The sequence below is a fragment of the Copadichromis virginalis genome, linkage group LG7, assembly GCF_057382275.1.
Source record: "Copadichromis virginalis isolate Kocher_CV1m ecotype Utaka linkage group LG7, C_Virginalis_male_GT1.1, whole genome shotgun sequence".
In the NCBI taxonomy this organism is placed as follows: Eukaryota; Metazoa; Chordata; class Actinopteri; order Cichliformes; family Cichlidae; genus Copadichromis; species Copadichromis virginalis.
In genome coordinates, this window is record NC_140624.1 from 48,672,757 (window position 1) to 48,688,798 (window position 16,042).

The 16,042-nt window shown below is 39.1% G+C and overlaps 1 protein-coding gene across 1 annotated transcript; it reads left to right on the forward strand.

The window, feature by feature from the left end:
• The first annotated feature begins 650 nt into the window (after positions 1-650).
• On the forward strand, positions 651-8,550 carry lhx3 (LIM homeobox 3). The gene is made up of 6 exons (XM_085465234.1): positions 651-747; positions 2,787-2,958; positions 3,085-3,287; positions 4,743-4,894; positions 6,016-6,187; positions 7,278-8,550. Exons 1-6 carry the CDS (start codon positions 651-653, stop codon positions 7,700-7,702), a joined length of 1,221 nt encoding a protein of 406 aa, XP_085321360.1. The 3' UTR covers positions 7,703-8,550.
• The last annotated feature ends 7,492 nt before the right edge of the window (positions 8,551-16,042 follow it).

Below are 16,042 nucleotides of genomic sequence, written 5' to 3' on the forward strand. Positions count from 1 at the left end.
ATCAGGTTGCACATGCAGGGGGTTTTTTTTTTGTATGTTTTCTTTTTTGCAGTTGTAGCATCTGAAATAGTTAAATCATTACAATTACCCAGTGAAAAAAAGTTTCCAGGTGTTTCAGTATTTACGATATTTTTATGCCTAAAACAAAACTTTAAGCGTTTAAAGAAGACATATCAAACGTTATTGCCACAATATTGTGTTGTATGATTATTTTTTCATGAAAACATATATGACTATCTATCATATAGACAAATAGATTTCAGTTCAATAAAAATAAGTGCTTTTTTTCGATCTTTTCTCTTCATGTTTGTAAAGTAATAGGCTACAACATTATAGTGCCTCACTGAGCACAGAAGAGCTATTAGCTTCTCCCCTAACCTCCTGTTTATTCGGATCCGGGGTAAGGTACTCAGTAGGTGATGTTAATCCATCTCCCTGTCGCCTAGGAAACGGCGCAGCGTAATACAGCCCTGGCTTCAGCACGGGGAAGCATAAAAGCGAGCTCTCCTGGACTCTCGCGCGTTTGTGTTTCAATCCCGGGCTCCTGCAAGCTCGAATTTGACAACACGTCCGGTGTGAGTGTGTGTATGTGTGTTTGGATAGACACAAGCAAAGCAGGTTTGATTTAATGTAAGTGTTAATCATGAGCAATGGATGGACATGCTGAGCTCAACTCTCCAAAAGAGGCACCAAATAACGCGGAGATGCTGTTCGCTCTGCTGGCTCACAGCGAGGAGTTGCAAAAAGGTAACCAAGGCAAAATATAATCACATTGTTCGTTTTGCACATACGTGTGTGTGTGTGTGTGTGTGTGTGTGTGTGTGTGTGTGTGTGTGTGTGTGTGTGTGTGTGTGTGTGTGTGTGTGTGTGGCATGTGTTCACACACACCTTTTAAAAAGGCCGTCATATACGGCCACGGGACTTGCACGGGGATTGCTGTCTGTTGAGCGTGCGCTATCATAACTGGTGATGTTCCACAGCTGCAGTCTTTTATTTTGGAAAATAAAACCTTCCAGGACTGACAGCGTGTCATTTCGTGTTGCTCCACATTTCTGCAGGAGCAATCGTAAGCACCGGGTTTTAACTTTTGATCTGCCTGAACTGTCTTTCAAATTTCGTTTGATGCTCTGTGTGGAGGTTAAATCCGGTTTAACTCAGATTTATCCACCGTTCGAATCTCTAATTATGTTTTCTATATTTTGCAGTCAGAAATAAACTGGGCATTTTTTTCTTGTAAACATTCACAAGTTGTTGTTTTTGTTTTTAAATGCGCGAACATGGTTATATATTTATGACCGTTCATTTTGATCAGTTATCAGATTGCTGACGTGATGCGTGTAATTTCAGCTGGGATGTTCGTGTATCATTTTAGTATTTTGAAGTGGGCCCTCCAAGGTGAGCAAATTGCTTGGACACCATGTTGGTGTGTGCCGTGAGACTACAGGCCGCAGCTTTCTAGTTTTACAGAGCTCTCTGAATTAATGATGACCTGGATACACCTGTTCTTGATGTGGCTGCCACCGCACTTGTGCACAGCTTGCTGGTGATACCAGAAGAAATGGTTCGTTCATATTTTATGAGCAGCCCGCAACAGAACAATAGGAATGCGATTCCTTGCACGGATGGAATATGAAGTGGTTGAGCTTCTTTTAATTAATAATAAAGAGGACTCGTAAGGTTTTACCTGCCATTGTAGCTGTCCTTATTTTGCCTTTGTGCAGTTTTAATGCTAAACGCTTAAAGCGTCTCTAAAATCTATTCATTTTATAGCTTCATAAGTGGGAAGTACACTGAAGGAACATTATAAAAAATACTTTAAAATGTAGTGTCAGGTCATGTGAGGCCTCTCTTTTATCCGGGGAGTCAAACATGGGAAATTTACAGGCAAACCAGCAATCGCTGTTAGCGTGTATGCACATCTCAATCCATGCACATTTTCTTCAGTTTTAGTGTGTTTTACCTTAAACGAATGAATGTTGTTACAAACTGTCGACGTGTGCCTCACAAAGCAGTTTAAAAACATTCATATTTAGCCGATTTCTTATCATTTTATAGCTTATAACACATCACTTTTAATGTAATCGTTGATTATTCAGTTTTTAAATGTGCCTAATTGTTCGGTTTCAAATGCGATTTTACTACTTAATGCATGAAAAATTATAGTCTCATTTTTCCTTTTTCCGTGACTTCTATGAATTTTTTTTTTTTCAAAAGTGAACAAGACAAAGAGGGCGTCTGTAAAACGCCAACAATTAATCCTCGTAATTACCAAATGAATTGTCCAATTAAATTTTAGCTTACAACTAATAACTGACTTCAATTTTATGTTATTTCATACGACAACAAAATAAATAATACATATATAAAATCAATGATTGCCAGTGTTTTTAGGCCTAGATCATAAGCATGAACAGGACATAAATGATGCTATTAAAAAAAATGTGCCAATACTTTTAAAAAACACGCACACACACAAATAGATGAAAGGGCTAAAAAGCGAAGAATGGGTCAGGTGAAATGAAAAATCTAATTACTATCATTATATTTACAGTGTTTTGACCCTCCCGCTCTTTATTTTATCTATAAAGCGGGACGTTTTCTTATTGGGAGTCTTGCATAATTAAACAGTTGTGTCCATTAGGAGATAATTATTCAGAGTCTCTTTAAACACAATGAGCATGCCCGGCTGTCATTTTGCGCACCGATTCCCTTCGTGATTTTTTTCCTTTCATTTCTCGTCTCGTTTAACAGACTAAAATGCTGTGATTCCATCTTGTCTCCCGCAGAAATCCCAATGTGTGCAGGCTGCAATCAACACATCGTCGATCGCTTTATTCTCAAAGTGCTTGATCGCCACTGGCACAGCAAGTGCCTGAAGTGCAGCGACTGCCAGGCACAACTGGCGGACAAGTGCTTCACCAGGGGTGACAGTGTCTACTGCAAAGACGATTTCTTCAAGTGAGCAGCTTTCAGAAAATAAACCAGTGCTAAATAAGACATTGATTATTAATTATTTCTTTTCAATTTCCATTTATGGCTTGCTGGATGAGATGTATACTGATGGCAACCTTCTGTTTCCAAAAGGAGATTCGGGACCAAATGCGCAGCATGTCAGCAGGGGATTCCGCCCACACAGGTGGTGAGGAGGGCGCAGGACTTCGTCTACCACCTGCACTGCTTTGCCTGCATTGTATGCAAGCGGCAACTTGCGACAGGTGACGAGTACTATTTGATGGAGGACAGCAGGCTGGTCTGCAAGGCCGACTACGAGACCGCCAAGCAGAGAGGTGAGCTGCAGATATGTAACAGATCGGGAAACGGTCGGCAAATCAGTTGGTCAGACTCCAGGCTCCGGCATGTTGTACTTTGTGTGTCTGCTTGTTTTAAGCAACCTGCCATGACAGACGTCATCCTTAAACTTTGACCCACCTGCGCTAATTGCATCATTGCCTCCAAACCGATCGATACTAAACTGCATAAAGCGCAGGTCAGGAGGATTACATCTGCACTCTGCACTTGAAAGGATCAGCTTTCAATAACTCTTATTATAGTGGGCGGAGAGACTCAATAAGAGAGAGATGCATGTATGTCTGACCGTGAGAGAAGAATACACGTGTATGAGTTTGTGCGGGCTTCAGGATTATTTACAGCACGGAAATGATATACAGTGGCGTCAGGAATTGTTCTCCACTACAGTCATTGCAATATATACATGTCTGCATGGATGAATTTTACATTGCAAATGCTGCAAATTGACATTCCACTTATTATTTTTTGTAGGAATAGTTTCTAACGTTTATTCATGTGTATAAATATAAAATAATTCCCTTACATGATAGTTTTTGATTTTAAAAAAGTCCATAATTAAAATTAAACATGCTTCAAGACCACTAAAGCTGTTTCAGAGTAAAAGTTTGCAATTATAGCTGTTAAAAAAACATTGCTTTAACCGTGGCATATAGTGGGGCACTGATTAATTTGAGCTTTAGTGTTAGATGCAGTGTTTATACTGGTTTGAAATGAACAGCTGACTTGTAGTCATTGAAATGATATGAGGTGGCGCAGGCCAACAGCCTAAAACACGTTCACCAGATACTCTGTTTTGTATCAGTGCTCTGCTTTACCTCATATTACTGAGAGTCCCAGCAGGCTCATTCGTGATAGGGCAGAGTGGGCATGGCCGATTTTTATCTCCCCATCTGTTTGTTTGAATTTACTGTGCTGATTTATGCAGTGAGTGAACACAAGTTTTCACCAAAAACACACACGTTTATTTTACTAATGACAGGGTGCAATTACTTGGGCAGCATCCATTTGGATGATGGCTTTGTATTTTGCTGTGCTGGCAAACAGATGTGCAGACATGATGCAGTTATGCACAGGGATCCAGATTTAGGGTTTATGAGCTGAAGGGAATTTATCTATTTATGTAAAATTAGGAGACAGGATGTTATGCAGGTTATGTGCTGTTGGTTGCTGTAATAAGTACGTATATTTTTTGTAATGTTGGCAACTGAGGATGTCTGTACAGAATTAGCTGGATGGACTAGACTGGAGCTTATTTCTTTATAGCAAATTGATTGACAGCTGTTGTACAGTTAAAAATATTGAATTTGTCTTTAAATATTTTTGCACATTTACAAATATTAGTAACAAATATTGTTACTTTTTCAGATCCACATAGAATCTCAAAAAAACGCCTGCCCAGTGCTGACACTGTATGTTGTCCATCTGTCTTTCAGAGGCCGATTCTACAGCAAAAAGGCCACGAACGACCATCACTGCGAAACAGTTAGAGACACTGAAGAACGCTTACAATAACTCTCCAAAACCAGCCCGCCATGTGCGGGAGCAGCTGTCATCAGAGACGGGTCTGGATATGCGGGTTGTGCAGGTAGAGTACATTATTATCCATTAAAGGCTATTCCATTAGTGTCCTGACTTCATTATCAAGGGACAATTGTAGCTGACCTGGCACAAGTGTACTGTACGAACAAGTGCATATATGTGTGGGTGCCTGCTGGGTGGCGTGGGGGGCGGATTTACGGCTAGATGGAGTAAAATGAAGTCCGACTGAACGTCAGCACTGTTTAAGTGCAAGCTCGTTAACAATGCTAAGAGGGCCCCTCGCATATTGTCTGCTGCTGAAGAGCCCCCTCCTGGTTGCTGGGTGGTGGTCATATATATTGTTTTATTTGCAAGGACAAAAGTAGAGACAGAAGCCACTAAAATGCTCCTCATTATTCAGTGAAAGCGAAGGGGTGAAGAGGGTTCACTCAGGGTGGAATATCATTAACAAGAATGTAAAACTGCTTTCTGTGCTCGTGACTGAAATGAATACATTTTGTGTGCAAGATAAAATGAATGAGAAAAAAGAAGTTTTTGCATTTAGTATCAGACTTCACAGACACCAGAAGGCAGTGAGATTACAGACAAATTAAGACTACCGGCTGCACATATACTGCTGTCTGTAAGCCAGAGTTTGAGCGGATCAAAAGCAAAGCCACAAAATTTCAAATATTAGAAGTCACCGGCGAGATAACCTGTCTGCTCTAAGTTGAGGACGACTTGTAGCTGTCATGAAGTTAATTAAATGCATGATAAATCTGATGCTGGGGACACTAGCAGTAACACCAAAAAGGATTACTGTTCGGTGTCACTGCTCAAGTCTCTCACCTGAGCTGAAGTGGGTGTGAAGTGGTGTCCGGACAGTCTCTGAACATTAATTTTGCTTTAATGCTTTAAAGCATAGTATGTGCATCACGTAAGGAGCTGAGGACATCAGATGTAGGAGACTTTGACTTCTTTAGAAGTCATAACGATGAAAAAAAAAGTGGCTACTTGTTCAAAGTCTTTTACACTGAGAAAATTAAATAAATGATAGAAACAAAACAAGCTGAAAATGATTTAATTAGTTTAATCAGTCAGACACTGTATTTGTATCTAATGATTTATCATGAAGTATCGCAACTTTGACTAAAAACAATTTCTTCTTCTTCTTTTTTAACCCTGCAGGTGTGGTTTCAGAACAGGCGAGCTAAAGAAAAAAGGCTGAAGAAAGATGCCGGGCGCCAAAGATGGGGGCAGTACTTTCGCAATATGAAGAGGTCACGGGGTAGCTCCAAATCTGACAAGGACAGCATCCAGGAGGAGGGCATGGACAGTGATGCAGAGGTGTCCTTCACAGGTAGCGTCAACAATGCAATAACTGAGAGAAGAGACAGCTTCTTTTAAATGTGCCCTAAGAAAAGCACAACTTCTACTACTAACATAAAGATGGCTCCTTCACTTTAAGTGTAACTGCCATAAAGGTGAGCCAGCATGCTCACAATTAAATTCATTACATGCACTTGTTGCCTTCCTACTATGATATGTTTTCACATGAGCAAGTATGTAAAGAGTAATATTTATAATAAAGCAGGGAAACTGAATAGACCCATCATTATTGTTGAACTGTGGAATATTGATAGGCAGTGGAAAGTGATGACCGGCTCAAATGAATTTTTCCTCATATGAGATTGACGAGCTTTTTACACAATGGCACCAGATCTACCACTCCAGCTACATTTAGCTGACTCCTTTAAAAAGAAGTTGAACACATTTCTGTTTAACTTGGCTTTCTTTTGCAAATGCTATTTACAAAAAAACCAGATGATAAAATAAAATAGTATTTTTATCATCATTTTTTTTATTATTATTTTGCTCTGCTTTGTGACTATGTGTCTTACTTGCTTACTTAGAGCAAAAATCTGCTTTCCTTTCACGTTTCGATACATGAAGCTGTGACGATATTCAAATAAGAATATAGTGTCTGATATTCCAGGCACATCACAAAGTGCTGCAGTAAAATTTCGTCTTGCAGAAAGTACTTTGTTGACTGGATGTTTATGATGAATTGTTGTAACTGGAGAACAAACACATTAGCTAACTGGAAGCTGGCAGCCCAAGCTGCTCTGATAACCTCCCTAAGCCACTTATGGTTTTTGCTGAGGTGTGACATACAGCATATTCTCTCGTTTCATATTTTTCTCTGGGTTTAGTATATTATTATATTCAAGGAAGGGTTAATAATTAGTTCACCAAGCTAACAATGTGAGGAAGTTACTTGAATCAGGAAAATGGGTTTGCGAAGTCTCATTTGTGCAGCTTTACTTGACTTGAACACACTGCATCAGCTCTATTGAAGTTCATTTTTTGCAAACATTTCTGCTATTTTTTATTACTCTTGTAATCTTAATTATCTTAATTATTCCTTTATCTTTATCCTTGTTTGACAGATGAACCACCAATGTCAGAGCTTGGCCACACTAACGGCATTTACAGCAGCCTGAGCGAGTCCTCTCCAGCTATGGGAGGCCGCCAAGCGGGCAACTCTTTCCCCCTTGAGCACGGCGTCCTCCCTTCTCAAGACCAGTTCCACGACATGCGCTCCAACAGCCCCTACAGCCTTCCTCAGTCACCGGGGTCACTTCAGGCACTACCAAGACACCAGCCTCTCATCTCCAACCTGGTCTACCCTGATTCTGCCCTATCTATCATGGCCCAAGGCAGCGGTCCTGGGATCAACCCTGCTGTGAGGGTTTCCATGGGGGCAGCTAACGGCCCCAGCTCAGACCTCTCTACCGGCAGCAGCGGCGGATACCCAGATTTTCCAGCCAGTCCTGCCTCCTGGTTAGATGAAGTGGACCATGGGCAGTTTTGATTGGTCAACAATAACAAGTTTGAGCTTTTTTTCTGCATTTTTTGTGTCTTCTGTTGGATTTTAAGAGTTGGAAAATAGTCTCACAGGGCTGTGATTGTGTAAGGAAAGGAAGCAGATTGCTGTCCCTGGATCACATCAATAGCTGACTGACAGGTTCATTCGGAGTGTGTTATCTGAATGAAAGTAAGGAAGACAATGCTCCTCATTTTAAGGACTTGGCCTAACAATTATCCTTCAGTAGTAATACTGTATGCAAAGTAAGGAGTTTTTCAAAAATTCTCCATTTTCAGACACCACTATAAGCTCTTTAAGAACAATATAGAGACCACACACACACTCAGAAAGTTTAGACATCAACCTTTTGTTTGCTTTACCAACTCTCCCTCTCCGCCCACTGCTCTTTGTTAACTAAAGTGTAGTAGGTGCAGAACTCAGTTCAACATTCAAAGTCTTTAAATGTCTGGTTGTTGCCAAATGTCTATATATATAATGGTTTATCATTGTGGAGACTTTATTTTTATACAAACCCCTTCTTGGACATGAATAAGAACCCGCATATGAGGACTTTGTACATTCTTGAACAGGGATATAGGCAAAAATTGTAGATGTTGTCTTAAATGGTACCTAGGGATCCAATTACTTCTATGCATTTGTGTGTTCTCAGATGTAACTTGTTCGTTTCATTCTACCAGAAACCACCCCAAGGAAGAACTGTAGTACCCGGGGTCTGATGTATATGTTTGTTTATGTGGGAAAAAACCTGTTTTATGTCTTATTTATTCTGTCTGGTAATGATGATGATGATGATGATGATGATGATTCCTAATTAAATGGCAGGACTTTAATAAATTTGTCACCTAAATCAAAATGGGATTCAGTCCTTTTTGGTTGCTGTACAAAGCAGTGCATCATACCTTATGTAATGAGCGCTCATAAAAGTAATTGAGTAAAGTATTCGAAGCGGTTATTCAGAAAACTGAAGATGAAATTTTATTGTTACATTTTAGGTTATTTTTAGCACTTGAAAAATTATTGTTAAAACAGGGAAACAAGAACCAACGAACAAGGCAGTCACCCTTTATTCGTCTTACCTGCAGCATTTTTTATCTTACATCTCTATAGTACATATCGCCACACTGACTGTGAAACCAGAGCAAGCCTGCAGTTCTGCCTGTGTCTGCAAATTGAGTATCTGGCTAACTACCAACACTGTATCAGGGGTTCAACAGCTCTTTAGTGAAGAAATTTGATGCAGTCAACCCATCAATTCAGAGATTACTGGGTCTTGTTTGCCCAAATGTCCCTATGGGAAAGGAATCTCCAATCCATTATCCAAGAAGGGATCAAGTGCCCCTTGTGAATTTCCTCATTTGTTTAGTTATTCAAAGTCAGATTCAATTAAATAGATTAAACAGTAAATGTGTGCGTGCATGCGAGTGTATATGTGTGCGGTTCTTTGTTGACGTGTTTCCTTCTATAAGGGCTTGTGATACATACGCATGGAAACACCTTTGCATCATACAAGTTTTAAATCTTTATGCTTTCTGTAGTTTTTTTTTAATGGGTGCTTTCTTTTTGTATTGATATTTGTGCTCACCATCCATAAGCCATTTTGCTTTACCTGTTTCAATTTCACTTCAAGCATCCTAAATATGTAAATCAATAAACCGCGATGGAAGCAATATACTTATGGACACCTTTGAAAACTTTTTTTTCTTTTTTTTCCATTTTATGCTACATCATGTAGTTTCGCTTAAAATATTGTTTTTCGCTACACTAAAGGATCCAGTGAAAAAGGTTAAATTACCAAGCAGAATGTAAAATATTTGCAATCTGTCCATTTTTGGATAATGCGTTTAAAGGAAATACTGCTGCATTCAGAGAGACTGAATCCGAGTCTTGTGCATGGTTGTGCGTTTTTGTATGCAGATTTGTAAAATTTGACATGCACGAGGACAACAGCCAGCTGTCCTCATACCCTTCTTTTGTTTTGAAGTGTAACCTCCAACTTCCTCTGCCACTAATGGCTGCCTGATCTGCTCCTCGGGTTCCAACAACAAGGGAAGGAACACCAGAGCTGAATCCTTCCAGCTGAGAGGCAGGTATCATTGTTGCATCCCAGGTGTGTAACCTGACCCAGAGAGTGTTTGGTGAAAAGAGAGTAAGGGGGTGAGAGTGAACAGTCAAAGGCTCGGTCAGTTTACTGGGTTGTTTGCATTTGGGTTAGAAAGGCTTATTTGTTGCTTTCCTTTGCTTAAAGGAAAGGCGCAGTAACGTGGCACCTGTGCTATAGCTTCATGCATTTACACTCTAAGAAGTTCTTTGGATTTCTCGGCCCCATCACATTTTAACATTTTCACCCTTTCTTTTACCTTCACTTCTCATTACTAATGCGAAAACGCATTAGTGTGGCCGTAGCCTGTCACTCTGCAGGTGTGAGATTTTGATGACCATAGGGTGAACTCCTCTAAGCAAATAACTGGGATTATGTCACCCCACTCTTTCAGATTGAGTTGGAAATCCACTATTTTCTGAGTGAAAAATTAGATTAGGGTCGTTTATACAATTTGTCAAATGGGTTGTACAGACTTGCTACGGAAAGCATATTCAACAACTTAAGTTGAATGAAGAGCGTAACGCGTAAGTAAATGGTGGGAAAATTCAGAGGAAATAGAAGTAGGTGGGGAAAAGTGTAACGTGATATATGGAGTGTACATTTGTATTTGTACAAGGTTGCACGCAATTTAAGGAAGAATACGACTGAGACAGAAAGAACAAGAATTAATTAACAAAATTAATTAGGAAAACCAAACTTTACTTAATTGTGTGAATCAGTAGGATTGTTGTTGTATTGTACACAATTAAAAGCAGTTGAAGATTGCATGATTCTTGACTCATGCACAGGATTTCTATAAAAAGCAGTAACATGTGTGCAAAAAAAAAAAAAAGAAGAACAAAATAGGGAGGGGAATAAAAGCATCTTAACCCACTTTTATAACAGTTAAAATTTCATCATAAATAACAAATTATTTTATTTCAAAGTATGCACACAATATAAATAATCAGCATTTTTAAAAGGTTCTTCTTAAATGTTTAAATTTTTAAGATGAGCATCCAATGAGAAGTTAAATGCCCCTCTCATTTCTGTCTGCTGTTGCATATGAAGCTAAACAGGACACAACTAGTCCAGCATAAAGAATGAAAACCAAAGGAAACAGTGCAGTTGGTTTAAAAACATCTGCTATTCACTGCATCTAAAGCTTATTATTGCAGTGTTATGTATGTTTTTTTGTTTTAGGGTTTTTCCATCATCATACAAAAAAATGTAAAAACATCAAATTATTGTTTGATGTGGATTTCCTTTTAACCAGTTTCCCCTGCTTACAGCCTTTATACTATGCTATGTTAGCCAACTTCAGTTTATGAGACTGTCAATGATACTTCAGTCTTTTCTTCTAATTTCTGATATTACAGCAAACAAATCCTCTAATAACGTATATTTTTATCATGTCTGTAAAATAAAATTTATAAAACCAAGACTTAAGTTAATTCTGTAACATACATTGTAACGTAATGCACATTATAATTGTTATTTTCATATCATGGTTTTTTCAGTGCTTTACAGAACTTTTTTTTTTCAGTTACAATGAGTTATAATTACACTTACAAATGAAATTTAGATACCTTTTTATGACTGCCAGCTCACAGTCATAAACAAGGAAAAAAATTATTTAACAACAGATCAAAAAAATTATTTGTGTGTTGCTCTAAAGCACTGCAACCACACCTCCGCTTACCGGAGTAAATATCAACAAACTAGCCTCTTTTTTTCTTTTTCTTTTCATTCACCATTTAGTTTATTAAATTGTTCACAACATTCTTATAATGGAAATTGTTTTTTAAAATGAGAACATCACACTTGGCTAGTATAAGAAATCATCAGTGAGTGAACTTTTTTTTTTATATTAACTGCAGTGGGAAACAGGAAAAAACAAACAAACAAAAATGTTGGATATAGTATCATATAATATGAAAACCATTTGCGATTGGATGAGCCATGTTTCTCCCAATCTTGGACATTTTTATTTATTTTATCTCAAATCAAATAAATATAATAAACAAAGTGGGGCATTTTTTTTCACCAAGGATTGTTAATTGGAGGAAGAAATAAATTCATAAATATAATACGTTCTTTCTTGAAGCCACCAGTGTTGGCAGCGTAACACTCGTAAAATATAAATTACAAGGTGTAGAATATGAAATCCTGATGAGGTTTAAGGCTGCCCATCACTTTGTGGTTACTGTTAAACTGTTGCTTTTAACAGTCCTTTCTGTAAAGGACTCTAAGCCTGGCTGAACGCCTGTTGTCTCTCATATACGGCCTCACACACACACACACACACACACACACACACACACACACACACACACACACACACACACACACACATGCACACAGGCCCCCCAGCCCCATGTCAGATGGTGCTGAGTAAATCAGGGCTGACAATAACACCTCCCCTGGGTCCCACACATCACAACTACAATTCAGACCTAATGGAGCAGCAACGGAGGGCTGGCTGCTTAGTGTGTGTGTGTGTATGCATGCCAGAGGCAGTGTGCTCTTTTTCATTTTGGGATCTCAGGGGGGCATAGGGGATTATCTGTGGTACAGATATCAATCAATTAAGGCAATGTGTTAATTGAATAAGGTCCTGCAGTGGGCGGGCCTTTTTAGTTTTGAGGAGGAAAAAGTGCTGGGAAATAAATGGCAGGTATGGAGTGAAATTAAAAATGAATTTTGTTTTCAAAATAATATTTTTTTAGCTATATTTGTCAAATTAAAATATGCACTATCCCCAAATAACAGGCACACAAAAGAACTTTGTGTTTGACTGGATAGTACAAAAAAATAGAAAGTGTCTCCATGATGGCAGACACACACACACAAGCAAACAAACTGCAAGCACAGCAGGGACCAGCATGATACTTTTGTTTATACTGCAGATTAATGGCACCAGCAGCAGCATTAGAGCAATGTAACTAATCAACACAGTCATTAGCGTCTGTTTTCTTTGACAACTTTAATCAAATCCATCACTGCTCCACCTCCCCATTACCCGCAAGCTGCGTAATTATTTCTTCATTTTATTATTAGACAGGAATGCAATATCTAGTAATCTGTCTGCAATGGCTGACTGAAATGCATTCAGGAGCGTTCATATTAGAAATGTATTGGCTAATGTATCACTCGGCTCTTCCTCTCAGTGCTGGCATATAGGTATTTGTCATCTTTAATGCAATCATCAAAGCACTTCATACAGGCATTAACCCGGGAGCGTGTGCATGAGACACATACTGATTTTCATGTGTTGTGTTTGTTAACGCATCATCCTTCACGGCGGTTTTACAGCTGCATATGAATGCAGTGATATTTAACATCAACCAATAAAAGGCCATCTCGTTTCAGAACAGAATCACAGGTCGGTCTTTTTGTTTATCAGTATTAAGTATTAAGTTGCAGCTCAGAGTGGACCAAAAAAGTCAGAATTAATAAGAAATAGTTGAAGTATTTAAAAACGACAAACAAACTGTTTGTGATTTATGGAAAAAATAAATAATTATCAAACGTACATGGATGGAATTAATTTTCTGTGCATCAGCTGTGTAATCATTTCAGCATTAATTGTTTTCCTGAGTAATAAATTTTCCATCTGCAAGTATCCCAGTCAGATTCCCCCAGTTCAACAGTGATAATTTAGCCCATGAAAAACTTTGTTTGCAAACTGGAAATAGTGATGCTTTAACCATATTTCTGCTGGCTTTTGCCTCATTAGTACTGTTGTCAGGATTCATAGCAGCACGTGCTTATATGATTATCACAGTGGGATAATCACCTTCTTTCTCATTAGGAGCCTTGGCTCTGCAAAGGGCATTCTCCGAGCCTTTTGGCTTCTATGAGGTGTTAACAGCTCCCTCGGGGAGGCTGTCTGGCTCTCGCATAACCCTCGACCTCCCCACCCACGAGTGCAACACGCACTAAAACCACTCAGACTCGCAGATGGTCGCTACACCAGCAGCCAGCCATCACACTTTTCAATTATTGCTTCGCCCGCGAAAGGCCATTGCTCAGCTGTCACCTCTTAGTGGCACTGCAGATAGGAGAGAAGCCAGCCAGGGATGGGAGACATACAATTCCTGCATCCAGAACATGGAAAGCCCAGAGATGACAGAAAAACAGCCGCAACGTGTCTACAACAGCCATGACAGTACAGTACATCAGTACAGATGTTTTTAGAGTCTGCTCACTCGCTGTATAAGGTGACAAATCACTTAATATAATTGTTGATTTTGAAGCCAGCATTTAAAGTGGCAAATGAAAGAGAGGGTAGCTGAACCACTTAAGTCTTACACAGTTTTAGTTGCCTGCATGAAAAGAAGGGAGGGGTGAAGAGACAAGGAGGGCAAGCCCTGAATGTTTGCTCTTTAGTGTTTTAATATTGAGCTGCAGGGGGGGATGGAAAGAGATTAAGAACATCATGATTTGTTTTACCAAAAATTTAAATATACACTTGTGCGTTTCAAACAGAAATGAGTTTCTTGTCTTAAAGCTACGGCCAGGAGATGGCTCCTCGGTCCTGGAAAAGTTTCTGCCTGGTTCTATCTGAAGAATATAAAGATTTTATATTATGTATTTGATTCATATATCAGTCAAAGTATAAAAGATATTTAAAGAAATACTGCAACATGTAATTCCCAATTACACTCTTTATGTGTTTATACATATGGAAAGCTATTCTACAGAAACAGCTTGACCCTGCTGCAAACATACACACAAACACAGTATATGAGGCAAAAACAGAAGTCTGTGAACTTCGAACAAGCCTGAAAGTATTTGGTATAACCACCTTTAATCTTCAGGAATAATTCTCCAGGCTTTTTGAAGGACATTCAAAGCTCTTCTATACATGTCGGCTTCTTTTTTTTTCTTTTTGTTCTCTGTCAAAAAGGTTCCCACGGTGCTTCAATAATGTTGAGGTATGAGTACTGGGGAGGCCAGTCCCTGACTGATAGTGTTCAGGTATGAGTTTTTCTATTCAGGTATGCCTTTACTCCATTCACAGTGTGTTTGTGCAAAAATGAAGCCAAATCCTTTCCACTGGGTACCGCATGGTGGATCAAAATCCAATTTATAATTTCATCATACACGTACAGACTGATGATGATTTGAACCAAATATTTAAAATCTGGATGCATTGCTCCATAAGACCTGTTGCCACTGTTTTTTCAGTTCTTGAGAAATTTGACATACCTCAGCCTTTTCTCCCCGTTCCTCTCCTCAGGAATAGCTTGTTGACAGCCACCCTTCCACTAAGATCATTTCTGATGATGCTTAACGTAGATGGATGAAGGGCCAGATGCATCTCTCAGGTCCCGTGTCAGGTCATGTCATCTGTTAAATGTCGACAGCACAAATTCACCTTTTGAGTTCAATACCTTTTTTATGCTCGGATGATTCACTGGTTAGTTTTAAGTGTCTTACCAAACAAAAAATTGCGCCAGACCACTTTCAAAAAGCTTTAAAAGTTTGTCTCCTTGGAAAAGAATTGAAGGGTGGCTCAAGACTTTTGCACAATATTCTAGTTTATACTCTGATTTCGAGACAGCCTCCTGTTTTGTTAATCTCTCATTTTTTCCTGCAGCATGAATAAAACTTAATTCCTTCATTATTATCGTCTACAGACAGACTGGTCTTGACCAGTCAGTTCCTTTAATGTCACTGCAGTTGACAGTTGCAGAGTGAATAAAGAGCGAATTTGCTAAATCGATGTTATTTTTCTCACTTTTTTAGAGAATTTCTAATCCTAACTATAACTAAGAGTCACCTAACTCACCATGCCCATTTATGTTAAGTGTTGCATCAGGTAATCACTGTGGCCAGAATTGCAATGCAGGAGTCGCGTCTTCCCTCATTAAGCCTAACTGCTTAGAAATATTCATCACATGATAGAGCAATAACAGGTTGTTCATAATCATTCTAGCAAAAAGAAATCCTGTTTAGTGGTGGTTTTACACATTAGAGGTAAGGTTCTCTTTTTTATTTCTAATATCATATAGCATACATGTTTTAACCATCTGAAAATTGTACTTATTGCGTGCCAAGGTTTCTAGTTGAGCACGTCTCCAGCTATGCTATTTGTCTTTCCCAGAGGGAAGAAGTAATCCCACTTGAGCCTGGCGACCCCCTCCAAGGTCGCTGCCATCATTCGCCCAATAGTCAATCCAGGTTGGAACATTTGTTTCAGCTCCTGTCTCTCTCTCTCTCTCTCTCTCTCTCTCAGC

Bases quoted from the DNA above. Each gene is read 5' to 3' on its own strand.
- lhx3 (XM_085465234.1), top strand. From the start codon at position 651: ATGGATGGACATGCTGAGCTCAACTCTCCAAAAGAGGCACCAAATAAC. The intron at 4,895-6,015 runs GTAGAGTACATT...TTAACCCTGCAG, and splicing joins TGGATATGCGGGTTGTGCAG to GTGTGGTTTCAGAACAGGCG. The intron at 6,188-7,277 runs GTAGCGTCAACA...CTTGTTTGACAG, and splicing joins TGCAGAGGTGTCCTTCACAG to ATGAACCACCAATGTCAGAG.